General features: G+C 37.1%; 1 protein-coding gene across 6 annotated transcripts; it reads right to left on the reverse strand.

The window, feature by feature from the left end:
- Nucleotides 1-27: 27 nt before the first annotated feature.
- LOC127065872 (glutamine--fructose-6-phosphate aminotransferase [isomerizing] 2-like) lies at nt 28-15,466 on the reverse strand. 6 transcript variants are annotated; one of them, XM_050998832.1, is made up of 14 exons: nt 14,526-15,466; nt 7,937-8,044; nt 7,386-7,475; nt 6,987-7,130; nt 6,741-6,907; nt 6,406-6,547; nt 5,253-5,276; nt 4,497-4,517; nt 3,245-3,402; nt 2,919-3,158; nt 2,370-2,813; nt 2,108-2,263; nt 1,879-2,007; nt 28-1,802 (listed from the first exon to the last, which is right to left on the reverse strand). In XM_050998832.1, exons 1-14 carry the CDS (start codon nt 14,530-14,532, stop codon nt 1,557-1,559), a joined length of 2,076 nt encoding a protein of 691 aa, XP_050854789.1. In that variant the 5' UTR covers nt 14,533-15,466; the 3' UTR covers nt 28-1,556. The 6 variants fall into 6 exon arrangements, with proteins under 6 accessions (XP_050854789.1, XP_050854788.1, XP_050854791.1 ...); XM_050998831.1 differs by lacking the exon at nt 14,526-15,466 and adding an exon at nt 9,910-10,076; XM_050998834.1 differs by lacking the exons at nt 5,253-5,276; nt 14,526-15,466 and adding an exon at nt 9,910-10,076.
- Nucleotides 15,467-15,742: the final 276 nt, after the last annotated feature.

The following is a 15,742-nucleotide window of genomic DNA, read 5'->3' on the forward strand; positions in this document are numbered from 1 at the left end:
ACGAAAGTACATTGAAACTGGTAGAAGTTAACTTTATGACCATAATAATTTTTATTGACCACCTATACATCCCTCCCTCCCATTCTCTCTCTCTCTCTCTCTCTCTCATCGTGATCATACGGCTCGCATTTGAAGTAACAAGCTTCCCTTAGCAGTCCCTTTCGCGAAATATCGGCAAACGCGTGTTTCTTTTTAGGTTCTCATAGCATGCAAGTTTTTATTCGCAAGTTTGAACGATTCTAATGATTTTAAATCAAAGGTAGGTGATTACAAACTCCACAAGTACATCGAATAACAGAGATAAAATATGTTTATGCGTGTAATGGTAATATCGATCGTGCACATATGGATATCTCTCTTTCTGAAAATCATATTTTCTGGTACGAGAGATTTCTCGAAAATATATTTCGGAATAATATATTCCGTCTTGACGAACGGGAGAGTCGCTTAAAATAGAATAAACTCGTACAGCGTTAAATTTTTGTCTACGTACAAAGTAGTCAAAGTCGTCGATCCTAGTGGTCCGTGATTATTTTTTACTAGGGGATTAAAATCGACAAGAGCTATCCGTCTTATATTCGTGAAAATTTGTTTTCGGTATAAAATGACGTTCTACGTCTACGCTCGTGTTTATTAATGACTTATCTATATAATCACTTAAAAACTCTTACTCTAATTTGCCCACTCAAACGCGATGAGTTAGCGTTCATCAAAGTTTCGATTAATTGGGATGACACGCGATATTTCAATGACCGATTCTAATCGTACGGACGATTTGGCTAAGACTTCGAGTAAACTATTGCGCTCCTACGCAAAATCATTTTCAATACGACATAAAAAGACAAGGTTTACAAGGATTTCGTACCTATCCGCCTTGAGTGTAAAAATCGTTTTCGCAGTCTCATGAAACACGTTCTAATCGATAATATCACATTGTCGTACGAAACGAAGAATAACGATTTATGGGTATTACAGTCTTCTTATTTCCGTAAATGCCTTTGAAATTATTCCTTCGTACGAATGGAAATGTAAAAGAATGTTTATCTTTCTGTAGAAATTTATGCGATCCCACAGCTATGGTTCGTCCGCGTACTTACTACGAAATATTCAAAATCCTGGTCGTATCGTCGGACGCTCGAAAGTATTGCGTACTTATTATATTCTCATATTGCATTATACGCGAATCGTACGATATCCGTTCGATTCGCCATTACTTGAAAAATTACTTTCGAACTCGACGCGTCGATTAAATGCACAGCCCTGTTGGTCCTTGAGAGGAAAAGAATCATGAAAAACTTGTTGTCCTTATAAACGACGACATGGTTGTCCTATTTTATAATCGTACAACGAGTCTTATAATACGAACAAACGATCGGAATGATCGTTATCATCGATGATATATACTCTGCACTCTTGAAAGATTAAAAAAGTCAAGTTCCTCGCACGATCTCTTCTCTCTCTCTCTCTCTCTCTCCCTCCCTCCCCTCTCTTTCTCTCTCTCTCTCTCTCTCTCTCTCTCTCTCTCTCTCTCTCTCGTCGAAGGATATAACGATCTTTTACTCGACGGTAACGGATTTTGCCAAATTACGTGGACAATCGACGTTGCAGCCACGTAGAACGGCGATGTGGAAAGACAACAGTTGCATAGGAATGACAGTAAGGATACCCTGTAGGCAATCGACTGTTTTTGGTATTTCGAGTGCCTTATACGCAAAGGATTTCGTTTCCTTGTCGCCTTCCTCGCAGATGACGATGGGTTTGCCTTCGCGCGCCGTTACTTGTTGTAGCGCGTTCATGCATTTCTAAAAATAGATTAATAATCGGATTAACGGAGGTTTCAAAAAGACGACGACCGAACGATTCAGATCATAAATTTACCACGTATACAGGATCTCTCATAACGATCATGATCACGGGCATCGAGTCATCGACCAGAGCCAAGGGTCCGTGCTTCAATTCACCCGCCATGATGCCTTCGCTGTGCATGTAGGTCAATTCCTTCACTTTCTTCGAATGAAAAAAAAAAAAAGAAAGAGAGAAAAGATCAAATAAAATGAAACATCATCCAACGGATCAAGACAGACGAATATAAATAATCGTAGCTTACCAAGGCACCTTCCATACACGTTGCAAAGTTGTATCCTCTACCCATGATCAAGAGAGACTTATGTTGGAACAAGGACTTTGCCAACTCCTTCACCTCGTCGTCCAATTTCAAAACCTCCCGAATCAGCTTGTCCAAGTTCTTCAATCCCTCTATGATCTATTTCAAATATGAATCGTCAATGAGATCCGTCAATGAGATGATCTTCGCGAGAAGATCTTGTTTCAATGACGATATAAGTGAAAAGAAAAAAGGAGAAAAGTACCTGCTGACGTCTCGCACCGAGAGAAATTCTATCCTCGCTCATGACCAATGCGAACATTACCAACGAAATAAACTGAGAAGTGTATGCTTTTGTACTGGCCACGCCGATCTCAGGGCCAGCATTAATGTGTACACCGCAATGCGATTCTCGACAAATACTACTGCCAACGGTATTCGTGATACCGACGATCAAAGCTCCTCGACCTTTGCAATATCTTAATGCCATCAAAGTGTCAGCGGTTTCTCCCGATTGAGAGATAAAGAAGCACACGTCGTCCCGAAAAACTGGAGTGTTTCTGTCCAAAAAGTCTGAGGCCAATTCGACCATTACGGGAAGTTCGGTTAATTCTTCGAGTAGTTGTCTCGTAGCAATGGCTGAATGATAACTCGTGCCACAACCGATAAGCATCAATCGTCTGCATCTCTTTATCTCGGGAATGTAGTCCTAAAATAATAATAATAATGTATGTCATATCGACGAGCGAAGTTCAAGATCATTTTATTATTTTTATACGTAATCGAAGAAAGATAACAAAGACGAATAGTTTACCTTGATGCCACCTAGCGTTACAGAGTTGTCTTGGAAATTCAAACGACCTCTCATCGTGTTCACCACGGATTCTGGCTGTTCGAATATCTCCTTTTGCATGAAATATTGGTAGTTACCCTTCATGATCTGTTGAATCTCCATTTTAAGTGTCGTGATCTCTCTCGCGTGAGGATCATCCAGGTAACGACGGAGTCGATGGATACTGAGAGCTCCCTCTTTCACTGCAGCCACATCGTCGTCCTTTAAACGAGACGTTGCACTTATTTTCTCGTTGAACGTAAATCGTATTCCAAAAGGGATGAAAAATAGCGTAGGGAAAAAATTACCTCGAGGAAGATGACGCGATTGGTGTGCTCGATCACGGCACTGGCATCGGATGCAAAAAAATATTCGACCTCCTTGTCTTCCAAAGGCTGAAACTCGGACGTACTCTCGCTTCGAGGTATCACAGGAAGCTCGGCATTACGGCCATGAGGACGATGATCTGGTTTGATAATTTCTACCTTTAGTCGATCGAATTTTTCATTCGTTCCCCTTTCTTTCTTTCTTTTTATATTTTGTCATCTTCGCGAAAAACGAACAATTCGTCGATTCGTACATCGAGTACAACTTGGTACCTTTTCTCCTAGTTTATTTTTTTGATCTCTCTTTTTCTCTCTTTTTTTTTTTCGTTCATAATTTATGTTAAATTCTCTACCATACGCGTTTTCCTCTCTCCCTACTAAAAGGTATTTTACATTTTACCGAAGAAATAATAAATGTTATCGAGTTAAAGATAAGATAAAATAGTTTGTTAAACGATTGCGAATTTCAACGACATGTAAACGATTTCAAACGATCGCATATACGTATGTATATCGGCAAAGGGGAGATCGATGTATTGAAGTATCTTTTACACGTAAACGATGGGATGTATATCTCCATATATTTACAAATAGAGAGAGAGAGAGAGAGAGAGAGAGAGAGAGAGAGAGAGAGAGAGAGAGAGAGAGAGCATAATAATTTACCAGTTAGTCTACTTTGTCGTTCTGCTGCTTTCCTTCTTTCATGAAGCCCAACACCAGGCTGGCTCGTAACGTGACAGGCATAATTTAACGATATATGTATATATATATATATATATATATATATATATATTTATATGTGTCTATTAATAATATACGCATATATCGCTTTCACAGTTCTAACCAGTATAGGTTTTGTCAAAATATGCTTAAACGTTATATGTATATTCAGTGTGTTATACTTCACCGATTAGTGACACCAGTATCGGATGAAACGAAGCGTAATACCGACACGTAACAGAGTACCACGAGAAATACAAACATGTTCTTTATTTTTCAGAAACTCACCAATCATGACTACTTTCCTTTTAACATCATTCAGCCGTGAAACAATCATTTAAGGAACCAAACGTGTGCGTAATTGTGAGATCATGGTTACTAGCGGGCCAATTAAGTACATAGTCGTTCGTGCATTTTCCATGGTCGGCCAGTAATATGAAATGTTACCCTTAACCAATTTAACAAACAAATAAGCAATGATAGAAGCATAAACTTAAATGAAAAAATGATATACCTTGAGACGACGTGTCACCTTCTGCACGGATTGGATTGTAGAGAGGGAAACGAAAAAGAAAACAAAATCATTAGTAAAAATGAGTAATACTAGGTATTACGAATTAAAGTATAATATAATCGAAAGAAAAATTAAAAATAATATATATATATATACATATAACAATCAGATATGTACAAAATAAAAAATAAAAAAGAAAATATATATAAATATGCATAAGAAAAATAAAACACACGTTAAAAAGGACACAGCAGGCGAATATGCTTCGAGTAACACAGAACGAATATTCCAAGGATTACTAAAGGTATAACACAAAAAAAAAAATAAATAAAATCTGGAAACGTTCGCAATATATCTTTTTTGCGACCTCCTTGATGGAGAATCAGTTCGATTCTATGCCAGGAATCCTCAAACTAGAACCCCAAAGATTTTCATTCGACCGGCGGATGTTTTTCTTGGACATTGAAATACCTGTAAGATTATAAGGACATGTCTCTAACCGTCCGGTCTGTTACTTCGAAAGCTCTCGCACGAATCATCATCTGTCGTTAAGTTTGGGGACCCCTGATGTACATACATACAAATTTAAAATATGTACGTACCTATGTATGCATGTCTGTACGTATGTGTATATGTATGTATGTATGTATAAATGTACATATGTACGTATCTATGTATGTATGTATGTATGTATGTATAATCAAGCCAAAGCTGTCTACAGAGCAAAACAGAGTTATTTATAATGAGAACATATACCTTTGCTCGCGAGTTGTGGGTCATCTGTTTGGGATGAAAAGTTGTAGAACAAAACCGGAAGAAGATGTTCATGCAAAAGAAACACTCGTATAGTATCCATATTAAAAATTCACTCGAGGAGGAGAAGTCTGCGTGCGGTTGACGACGTATAAGAATTACAAAGAAGAAGAAAAAGTAAAAGAAGAACAACAAATAAATAAATAGATTTTTATAAAAACGAGAATTAGTTGTCGTGCATTTTGTTCGTGATAAGATTGAGATATCGTGTTTAATAAAGGGGAAAAAAAAAACAAGATCCCAAATTGTTAATTTCTTACATCTAACGCAACAAACAACGTAGCTTAACAAATGATAACGAATTTCTTTAATCTATGTTAAAAAAAAAAAAACACACACACATCAACTATTACGTTATATTCCTCTACATACTAGCTGTATATGTATATTACAAAAAATATAGAGTTATTACTTAACGAGATACGAAAGAAAAGAGAATCGTTACTTCCAATAGATGTATCGAGACGATCACGTTAGCACTGTCATTTCATTTTGGTAATCGCGTGTTTAGAAGAAGCGTGTTCTATTAGTAACGAATCAAAGTTAATGGAAAATGAAATCCCATGAGAGAATTGGATTAACTATCAGATACATGCAGATGATCGTCGAGATTTATCGTTATCCGATGATCGATCGTCTTCGATCCAAGTTACTTGTTACAGCTAAATAAAATATCACTTAATTCTTATCGTAAAGAAAAAAAAAATTGAAATAAAAAGAAAAATTAACAAAAAAATCTGTAAGTACACTCGTATAATAAATTGTTATTAATTTCTAAAACAGCTCACCTTTTGGAACGGCTCACCTTTGTCCTTCGTTTTAACAAATGTCAAATTGCCATAGGCGATTGAATGGAAACGAATCGTAGAGCGAAGTAGTTGGATTAAAAGAAAAGAAAGGAAAGAAAGAATGAAGAGAGAGAGAGAGAGAGAGAAATAAATAAAAGAAAGCTTATCATATTTTACTATGATACGAACTCTCGCGCCTATTGGTCCTGCATTGGTCCATCATCGTTTCGATTTAATCTCGTGCAATTATTTAGACGTTTAGAATTTATTTGCCGTAAAGGAGGAAAAACTTTTTTCAGACGACTCACCTTTGCCATATAAAATGGGCACGTGATCGGTAGCCAATCTTGTTTTCGTTTTGATACCAACGAGAAGAGGCGAGCCTCTTCTCGTAGCTACGCACTCGCCTGGGAAATGTTTGCTCTTGAAACACAATGCGAATGCTCCTTCCTACGGCAAACGCTTGTGTCAACGAATTAAATCATCTTTATATAGAGAAATTTATAGAGAGCTTTGGCATAGAGACACGCGTCAACATTTCGATTACAATAACTATTATCAAGCATTATACGGTAAATAAGTATCGATGAATCCATCGATACAATGTAAATAATATTTTATAATCGTATGACAACAGACTTACTATTTGTTGTACAACTTGTTCTACAAGTTCACGGAAAGAGTATCCCGGATGAATGATCCAAAGATGATGAATTAATTTGGCGATCACTTCGGTATCGGTCTCGCTCTCGAAAACGTATCCCCTTTGCTCTAACAAGGTCTTTACTTCTTTGTAATTCGTCACGATACCTGATTTGAAGAAAAAAGTTTGACGATCAAATACCCAACGTTATCTTCTTCTTAATATTAATAAATACGATAATATTACCATTGTGAACAACGACGAAGCTATGCTCGAAATCGGATCGTTGAGGATGCGAATTCACTTCGGATGGTACACCATGAGTAGCCCAACGCGTGTGGGCAATTCCAACGTGACTATCGGTTTTAGATTCAAAATCAACATCGGTACCTGCAAAGTGTCATAGAAATAAAAAGAAAGAAAGAAAAAAGAAGACTATTAAAAAGGAACGACTTGATGAATGGAAGTACGCAAATAGCTTCTTTGACTATTAATAGCAAACGCGGACTCGTTGTATGTGAGAAAGGACAGGTATTTTCCCGCGTTCAAAGCGATTATGTACATGTCGATAAATAAGGTAAAACGTCCTTCGATGGTGAAAGAAGAAGAAGAAAAAAAAACAAATAAACAAATGTCGCCACTTACGGTGAAAGATTTCCTCTTCCAGTGCCTTGACCTTTCCAGTTTTTTTGATGATTGAAATATCTTTCCCTCCGGCTGTATCAAGGGCAACGCCTGAAAATTAATTTAATTTGATTTTCTACATACCTATATATCACTTTTATATATTATTATTATTATTATTATTATTTAAAACGCCGTTTAATCGTCGTGGAGCAAACAAGAAATTCGATCTGAAAAATTGTAAAACCGCAATACGAGTCTCTAGAAGGCAAACCGAGCTTGGTCCCATTTATTATTACTAAATACCTGGATAGAAAACGCAAGGACACGTTGCATTCGATAGATCGTATTACATGTTACAAATATTAACGCTTAAGTCGCGAAATGAAAGTTTATAGGTACATTACTATAGTTAGTGTGTATTACTATAGTACGTACATTCTAAGTACACATGTATGCAGACGTTTTTAAAAATTTTCTTTATTTTTAGTTCAAAAAATTGTTTATTTAAATGTTCAATTAGGAATAATCTCAATTATTTTAATCATTTATTTCGATGGATAATTAATTACCTGCAGAGTCATATCCACGGTATTCCAATCTTTTCAAGCCACCAACGAGAAGCTCCAAAATCTCCTTCCTACTTTTCGGCGTTAGATAATTAAGGTAAGCGAATATTCCTGTAAATCAACCAATCTATAATTAGTGAAATATTCGTATATGTAGTTTATATATGTATGTATGTATGTATGTATGTATGTATGTATGGGTAAGTTCATACGTTCGTGTACGCGTACGTATATCGGGGGTAGCGTAAAAGAGCTCGAATATCGACCCGACAGTTCGCTGCTGCGCCAACTTTTAGAATGTAGTTTTAAAATGAATGCTTATCGTTTATTAAGGGACTCCAAATTAGATTTTCAATGATTCAAATACAGAATCGCTTTACTTCACAAAATGAAATTGGATACGTTGACCCAACTTATGTATATAAAAAAAAGGGGATTATATGTTTTCAAAGAAAAGAAAAAAATTAGTACATTTTTGTTCGCAAATTCATTTGCATATAAATTTACGATGGCAATGTTAAGAAACGTCGGATTAAAATTTAAGCATGAATTCAAACGCGTTATTTTATGAAAATAAAATTGGACAGTTTGGTTGACCCGGCAGAGTATATTAAAAAAATATATTTTCAAAGGAAAAATAAATAAATAAAAAAATAAATAAAGAAGAAAAGAAAAAATTAATAAATTTTCATTTGCGAACATATTTTTATATTCCATTCGTTTGCATATAAATTTATAATCGCAATATTAAGGAAGTCCGGATTAAGCGTTCAAGGATTCGCATTACTTTGCACAAATATAATTGAATGTGTCGCCTTCGCATGTGTATCAAAAAAATCTATTTTCTTTTTTACAACAAAAAAGAAATAATAATAATAATGATAAATAAATCAATTATTAAATTTTCCTTCCCAACCATATTTTTACATTTAATGAATACGCGCAATAAATTAACGATCGCAGACCAAAGTGTTTTTGCATTCGCGAATCTCTACGAAGGTCGTCACTTCGATAGTACGAGAAAGTGGAATTCGATTTATCGAACGGGGGGTCTCAGACAACATTCCGGAATGAGAAACGGTACTCCTCTGTTTTCCTTTTTTTATACGTATATATATATATATTTTTTTTATTTCATTGGTTGTAAATACGTAAAAGCGAGAGAACAAAGGCCGCTGCGAAATCGCAGACGCTTTTTTTCAAAGCGCGAAAAAGTCGACGCCCATGAGAGAGAGAAAGAGAGAGAAAGAGAGAGAAAGAGAGAGAGAGAGAGAGAGAGAGAGAGAAAGAGAGAAAGAGAGCATTAAGTATGTATTCACGCATGAATGTATATGCATATGTATGGTACGTCAGTGTGTGTAAAGCACCTTTGCGAGCCGAACACCAGAAGAAACAAAGAAAGAAACTAACAAATCTGTAAACACGTTTGTGTGCGTTAGTGAAAGGGAAAGCTCGAGAAGTCGAAGGAGACTTACTATCAGCCGAAACTATACTGGTCGTGTTTCTTTCCTACGTATATAAATATAAATGTAAAATTATCTATCTGAAGTAAATAATTTGTTAGTACTATTCGATAATGCAATTTAACTAATCGATTCGAAAGTAACACGACCGTGAGAGATAAAGAGAATAGACAATAACACGATCGATAAGAGATCGCTACGTTCTTATTTCTAAATGAGCTTTATCCTATACGAATGTATAGAATATGACCTTTGGATGACTTTCGTTAAGGAAAGGTAGTGGACCCTTGTTAGCTTCATTCACGGAAATACGGTTGGGAGATAGAATGTATAATTACTTTCATAGAAAAAGTTTTGCTTGTTAGAGAACTCAATTAAAATTGCCTTTCGTTCTATTGTTTTCTTTTCGTTCTAAAAAATTTACTTCCTTACTCTCTCTCTCTCTCTCTCTCTCTCTCTCTCTCTCTCTCTCTCTCTCTCGCTCTCTTTCATAAAAAAAATGTCGAGACTTACCCCCACTGGTCATGTCGGAGGTGAAAAAAAAAAAATCGATTAATAAATATATAATCGAGTCGAATCTATGCGCTCGTCCGCGTATCTAACTCGTCTAACTCAGTCTAATCGATTTCGTTTGAAGAGCCAGTCGTTAACGATTGAGTCGATCGGTAACGATTCAAAAGCTTTTGTACTCGCACACTCGAGTAAGACGATAGAAGGGAGTTTTCTTCTTCTTCCCTGCGTTAAAGAATGATAGCTCTTATCGATAGTAACGTGTCGTCGGCGTCGTCATCGTTGTCGTCGTATCGATTGAAAGAAAGAGCAAATCTATCATGAAATAATTATTATTGCTGTGTTCGCTAATCGCAGGGATTACATTGGGATTAATCACTACGATTTACCGGATATTACTTTTCTTTCGTACTCGTCGATAGATACCAGTTAAGTTTTTAAACGACCGATAACCATACCATACCTTGTCGCAGAGATAGTCATTATAAAATCGTTAGAAAAAATTGCATTCAAACTCGTCCGACTGAACAGGATTGTTTTCAACGAGCTAACTTTATCTTCCTCGAGCACCTCGGCTCTTAAAAAGTAAACGCCGAAGATCTCTAGGGGAAGAACATATCTTACGTATCGAGAATACGCGCGATCGAACGGTGGTTCCGAACTTCTACTTCGGAGGAACCAACTTCGTTCCGGCTCGATCGAGAGGGAAGGGGTTGAACGACCGGAAAGAAGAATCTCGACGATAGAAACAACGCGCGACGACGATGTCACGACCTTCTTCTATTAGGCGAGACGAGCCGAAAGACGAACTTGACCTTTCGACCTACTGACACAAAATACTTTGAATTCTCCACTTCGCTGCGACGTTCGTTCCATCTTATTATTTCCCGATCGAACGCATCCGACGACCATTTTCGTTTCCTCCATCTTTTTCCTTTTTTCTTTCTTTCTCTCGCGAAGAAAAAATATCGTCTCTTCGAGATCGTCGTCTAACGACGAACAAGGACTAGTTTCGGACCGATCGAAATTTCCAACGGATTGGACAAACAACAATCTGGTTTTCGACTTCTCTTTTTAGTCTCGGAGAAAAAAGAAAGGAAGAAAAATGAAGGAAAAAAGAAATAAAGGAAGAAAGAAGGAAAGGATACGAGGAATATAAGAATTCCGTCTCCCGCGTGCCGTTCGCCAGATACGCGGGACACCAGAGCCTTCGACAGGGTGTTTGTATTCTATGCCTGTGTCTGAGTGTATAATCTAAATGTCACGGTAGCAAGCTCGTTCGGTTTCGGGTACGCCGCGAGGAAACTTTCACTCGATCGTGTTGTTGTATATCTCGAACGTCAACGAATAGTCGAGATACCATCGAAGATATAACTACTTTGCGATATAGCATATGCCGTCTTTGGAATAAAATCTTCTTGATTGTTTTCTGCCATCGATAAAATTTCTTTTGAAAAATTTTACGCAAGAGAGAAGAAAAAAAAATAAGAAAAAGAAAAAAAATACGTTAGCCGTCGATGTCGATGATCTTTACCGCAAGACAAATATCTTTATCGGAAAAATTACCGACGAACGTCCTACGTCGACGCGACGATGAGAAATTCAAATAAAAAAAAAAAAAACTTATCCGAAGAACAATAACAATTTTTTACCATCGTCGAATCGTCGTACGAGCTTTCTTAAAAAAAATGTATCGTTGAAAAACGGTCGTTCGTTGAATCGCGAATATTATTTTCCCACTTGATTATTTTCAAATTACAGGAAATCCGTTAATTAAATACTAATAACGAAACTAATAAAAAAGGTTTAACGAACGCTGTTTAAAACGAGTTTTCTACGATCTATAGATACACTACACATTTCCAAAGCGTTAATTCATTATTTAATACGAAATGTTTTCGAAACGCTATCGTCGATCTCACTTGAACGTAAGGAACGCGGATGACGAAATTTTCTGCAAAGAAAGTTCACTTGTACATATATCATTTTTATACCATATCCATCCATTCGTCCATTCATCCATCTATCCTTCCATCCATCCATCCATCCATCCATACATACATACATACATGACGTTTCGCACGTACGTAGATTTCTTGATTAAAGAAAAGGTCACGAGCTTCGTCGGTCGTCGATTTCGATTCTCTTTGGAATTTTAACCTTTCAAAAAGATGTATCTTTAGAGTTGAAGTTAGAAAGAAAAAAAGAGAGAGAGAGTGTGTGTGTCTGTGTGTGTGTGTGTGTACAGAAATAAAAAAAAAAGAGAAAGACTAAGGAATGCCAAGTATACACAATTTAATCACTATAGTTCATCTTACTTGAATTTTTTTCACTGATAACGTATTGCAAACGTTACGAAAGAGCCAAAGAATCTTTTTTCCCTCCTTTCTCTTTTTAAGTCGCATCGATAGGTTCCTTTTCATTTTCTTCGTGAGAAACATCGGATATTAATTTTAATAAAATACTTTCGCCGGTAATAGAAACGATTGGGAACATCTTATTACTACGACTAAAAACGTCTTACATAATTTAATTTCGTAATGTAGCGATATTACTTTCGGCTCTTTTCACCACCACCACCCCCCCCTCTCTCTCTCTCTTTCAAGGAATTTTATTATAAAATATTAAAAAGAAAGTTTATAGATTTTCGGAATGATGACATCACAAAAAAGAAAGAAAAGAAAAGAAGGAAAGGAAAAAAGAAATAATCGAAACTCTCTCGCACATCAAATGTCTTGCATTATTTTCTATGTTCTTCGAAGATCGGACATATACGTTCATAATTCTAATTTAATTGTTCGTAGGTTCGATCGAACGACATTGAACGATAATTTACGAAGTGTTGCGTAGACTATTAATCAATAAAGTTACACGTCGCACGATAGCCAACATCCGCATATTTCTTTACTTTCCGTTTTTTTTTTGCGAAAGAGAAAAAGAGGAAAAAAAGGAAAAAAGAAACGTATGCGCCGGAGTATAAAAATTAGAAAAATAGAGAAAACGAAAGGGGGGAGGGGAGAGAGTCTTATCCGAGGAGGTCAGTAATCAACTGGATGTGTACTTGAAAAAGAAAAAAAAAAAAAAAAGAAAAAAATTTCTATTATCTGTGCGAACGTCGTTGATTCTTATCTAAATTCCGAAACCTTCGATCGTTTATACATTCTTTTCTATTCTTTACTTGATTTTTTTTTTGTTCTTTTTTTCTTCTTTTTTATTAGAATCCTCCGTTATAGTAATAGTTTGTATATCTGTATTAGCTAACACTGTAGGATCTATCGATAAGTTATTAATAAGAATCCAAGTGCGCATTTATCGAGGAATGGCTTTTCTTGATCTAAACGATCAATAATAATAATAGTAGTAATAATAATAATAACAACAACCACAACAACAACAACAACAACAATAATAATAATAATAATAATCATCATCGTAATAGTAATAATAGTAACAATAACGATTAGCAGGACACAACGTGATATCTTTTAAACGAGGAAATAAACAAAGACCAATAGAGCTCGTTAAAAACAATGTGAAACGAAACATATGTACGCGTATAAACGTCGTGGAGATAAACGCGATGGAGATCCGGCAGGAAATAATATTTAAGGAGAGTAAACGAAATATTCTTTTCTAGATTTTACCTTTAACTATAACGACGAAACAACGAAATCGCTAGCGTGTCGAAATTCCGTTTTAATCGCAGAAATATCGTTAACCTTATCTTTGCCTTATCGAGTTCTCTCTCATACGCGAGACAGTAAAGGATAGAGAAGAGAAAAGAAAAAGAAAAGAAAAGAAAAAGAAGAAAGAAGGGAAAAGAAAAAAACGTTTGTACGCAGATAACGGACACATATAGAAATGTCTTGAGAGAAGAGTTAGTTTCTTCCGTAGGTGGGACGAACACACGTTCGAAAGCACGATTAACGAGAAATTTTTGATTGCCGTTTTATTATCTCAAAGGGAAATAGAGAAGGAAGATCGAAGAAACAGAGGAGCGTGTGTACGTGTGAGATAAAGAGAGAGAGAGAGAGAGAGAGAGAGAGAGAGAAAGCGATGATAACACTCGCAGATTTGAAAAAAAAAAAAGAACCTTCCATTAAACCCGACGCAATCTCGGTGATCGCCGAAGCATCGTTTGTTAAAGCGACACACTAGAAAAACAAAAATGAAGCTTACCGCCTACGCGCCGCCTGTCATCGACTATCTCTTCTCTCTCTCCACGTTTTCCGCCAGTTTACTAGCTCTCCCCTAACGTCTCTCAACCCATTCCTATGTAAACCGAACTCATTCGAGACGGAAGGAGATCGGCCTACTTCGCGACAGGGACTCTATTTCTCTCTTTCTCGAAAAAACAAAGAAGAAAGTAAAAAAGAACGAAAATAAAAAAAGGAATGAAAAGTCACAAACATTTACAAAAAATGATATATGAGCGAACGAACGTAGGAGAGGAAAGAAGGAACGAAGAGGAGAAGGATCGACGTCGATTCAAAACCGGAGGACAATTTCTCAATCGCACGACGTAGTCTCTTCTACGTGTATATAAACATATGTACACGTATACACGTTTATAGGTTATACGATAAAAGAAAAAATATTGCCAAGTTAGTAGTACTCACCGCACATGTCGTCGTGTTTCTTTTATTGTTTCCTCTCTGTTTTGTTTCTCCTATCTTTCCTTCTTCCCCTTTTATTCCGACGAATCAAACGTAATCGAACGAATTTGATCGAATGAAGAGCCGGGTGGTAGCCACTGGGCAATTTATTATACGTTAGAGTAAGCAGAGAGTAATCCTTTAATTCCTGATTTTAGATAGGCCAATTACTCTCCAGCTGGCAGGAAAACGCGATCGTATGTGTACGCAGGTAAGTCGTAAGTACGTGGTCGAACGGCAAGTCCCGCTCAAATGTACGGTCCAAGTTGGTCTGAGCCACGCGACACCGCGCACACCGTTCTTATGATACGTACACACAACGCGAACACAATCTCTCGCGGTAGCCGTTTGACCGTATGCGCGCGCACAAACCGCCGCCCTACCGGCACACCTTTTGTCTCTCTCTCTCTCTCTCTTTCTCCCGCGCGTATTGTGTCTCCGTTGCTTTTTCTTCGGAGTCAACCGATATACAAAGAGAGTCAGTCATTCGCCTTGGCCATTCTCAGTCGTTCTATCTCTCTCTCTCTCTCTCTCTCTCTCTCTCTCTCTGCCTTTCACCGTCGCCTTTCACTTCGACTACAAAATGCCTTGCCGTATCATCGGAAAGGACTCTCAGCAGACTCTTAATGATAAAGAATATCGACTGCGTAGCTACGAAGCAACGCCTCCTTCGTTTTGGCTTAAGTCGTCGCCATCTTGAAATAAATCAACCGACGAGAATTAGACCGCGCAACGAGTTTTCTATCGCGAATAAATACGGCCTACGGTCGATCGATCGTTCATTGATGTTCGAGAGCAAACGGAATATGGAGATACGTGATAAAAGGAAGGGTCGTTCATGATCCATTTGCTATTTTTTCGCGAGTCTTTCCTCCACCGAACCGCCATCCGCGTCTTCTCGTAGAGAACTGTACAGAGAGGATAAGCGATTATCGACCGTACTCCTAGAGTGCGCCACCGTAAAATGCTCGACTGGCAACGATATCGGATCTCGTCGGTAACGTAGTATCCTTCCGATCTACTCTTTCGAATTACCTCACAGACTCGAATCTCTGATCTTTCTTTCGATAATTTTTTTTAATTGTCACGACGCGTAGATGACAACGTTATCTACGCGTGTCAATGAAATTCCTTTATTCCGACGTATTTTTCTATAGTTCTCCAAATTGATATATGCATTC

Source organism: Vespula vulgaris, chromosome 8 (assembly GCF_905475345.1).
Source record: "Vespula vulgaris chromosome 8, iyVesVulg1.1, whole genome shotgun sequence".
In the NCBI taxonomy this organism is placed as follows: Eukaryota; Metazoa; Arthropoda; class Insecta; order Hymenoptera; family Vespidae; genus Vespula; species Vespula vulgaris.

Bases quoted from the DNA above. Each gene is read 5' to 3' on its own strand.
- LOC127065872 (XM_050998831.1), bottom strand. The intron at 6,908-6,986 runs GTAATATTATCG...TCTTCAAATCAG, and splicing joins CTTCGTCGTTGTTCACAATG to GTATCGTGACGAATTACAAA. The intron at 2,264-2,369 runs GTACTTTTCTCC...TATTTGAAATAG, and splicing joins TCGGTGCGAGACGTCAGCAG to ATCATAGAGGGATTGAAGAA.